The following is a 1533-nucleotide window of genomic DNA, read 5'->3' as shown; positions in this document are numbered from 1 at the left end:
GGTTAAGGGTTGGGGATTCAAAAGATGGTCTTTAAAAGACAGCTAAAAAAAAAAAGAACAGTAAAGGCTGGAGCACAAGGTAAGAATAAGAACCAGATGTTTTGCCTTCAACTGACAAGGTGCATAACAAAAACGCATCCTATACATGCCACATCTTCAGACCCCAATTATGTGTTTCACACAAGGAATGCTTTTTTGTTAAACAGTTCAGATGTCATAAAAATGCAAGGAGTTCTCCAAATAGTGTCTTAGCAAGATGCCCTGGAGACACCCGCAGTCTCTGCTACTCTGGAGGCTGAGATGGAAGGGTGAGAAGTTCAAGACAAGCCTGAGCAAAAGGATGAGACCTTATCTAAAAACCTTAAAATTAAAAAGCTTATTATACCTTCTCATTCTTCCTGTTTACCTAAGCTTACCTAATAGTACAACAAATGAATTCACATTTCATGGGCTATTGCCTCTGATGTTCTTTTGAAAGGAAATGACCTAACAAGTACAATACAGAGACATTCAGGGAGGATGTATACAGATATGCAGCATATTACAACATTTGAGTCTAAAATAACAAAACCAACAGGACCTCAAAATCTACATTAAGTAACTTTTTTGCCCTAACTATAGCATAAAAAGAAAAAGAAAAGAGTAAAAGAAAAAGTTAACATACCCAATATCTATAAGGGGTGGTTTATCTCTTCCTCTCTTATAACACAGGAAAAGTTCTGGGCTTTTGAGACTTCCATAATTCAAGTTTGCTTGGAGAGCTGATGGAGTGGCTTCAACACACGTATAACCTTCAGGGACCTCTTCCCCAGCAGATCTGATAATAATGGCAATGTCGGTGATTGGAGCTTTAGGCCCAGCTGATTTAGCATCCAAACGATTTATTTCTTGATCCAAAAGAGTAGATGTATCAGTGAGACCTGCCACAACAAAGTAGTCTGTCACTCTTGGTCCTTTGTCTTCTATCATGGCTGTTATTCTATTTCCTAAAAGAGGGGTCAGAAAAAATGAAATCAATTGAATGAAATACTTTATCATGACTCACTAAAATTAAAATGTCCTTGAGTTAACAATAACCAACTAGTATATTCCCTGTTAAATTTATAATCAAACCGTCACCTTCTAGAATTCTGCTTTTATCACACTGCCAACTTTTCCTGCTGCGAAGTACGTTAATTTGTAACATAACTATGATCATTTTATTTGCCTAATTCTCTGTATAAATGTCAAGAGATGGGTTATGAGTGCTATCCTTTGAGCAAAATACACTCTTTTTTGATACAAGGTCTTCCTATGTATGCAGGCTAGCCTTCAACTCGCTTACGTAGCCCAGGCTGGCCTCCAACTCACATCAATCCTCCCAAGTACTAGAATTACAGGAGTGACCCACAATACCAGGCTTTGTTCAAGCTTTTTTTTTTTTTTTAATTTTATTTATTTATGTGTGTGTGTGTGTGTGGCCAGCTCAGCCCACCAGGGGGCGGCTGGCTGGCATGTGGTGCTGGGGGATTGAACCGTGGTCCCTGGGCTTTG

At 38.7% G+C, this 1533-nt stretch overlaps 1 protein-coding gene across 2 annotated transcripts in view; it reads right to left on the bottom strand.

The window, feature by feature from the left end:
• Dennd4c (DENN domain containing 4C) overlaps positions 1–986 on the bottom strand; it is a 116534-nt gene extending 115548 nt beyond the window's left edge. For both annotated transcript variants that reach the window (XM_023715817.1, XM_023715818.1), the window contains exon 1: positions 665–986. In XM_023715817.1, coding sequence (XP_023571585.1) covers positions 665–969 — 305 coding nt within the window. In that variant the 5' untranslated portion in view covers positions 970–986. The remainder of the gene's footprint in view (positions 1–664) is intronic.
• Positions 987–1533: the final 547 nt, after the last annotated feature.

The sequence above is a fragment of the Octodon degus genome, unplaced genomic scaffold (assembly GCF_000260255.1).
Source record: "Octodon degus isolate 3935 unplaced genomic scaffold, OctDeg1.0 scaffold00044, whole genome shotgun sequence".
NCBI classification, from domain to species: Eukaryota; Metazoa; Chordata; class Mammalia; order Rodentia; family Octodontidae; genus Octodon; species Octodon degus.
The sequence above is the reverse complement of the archived record's forward strand: the minus strand, read 5'-3'. Positions and strand labels throughout refer to the sequence as shown.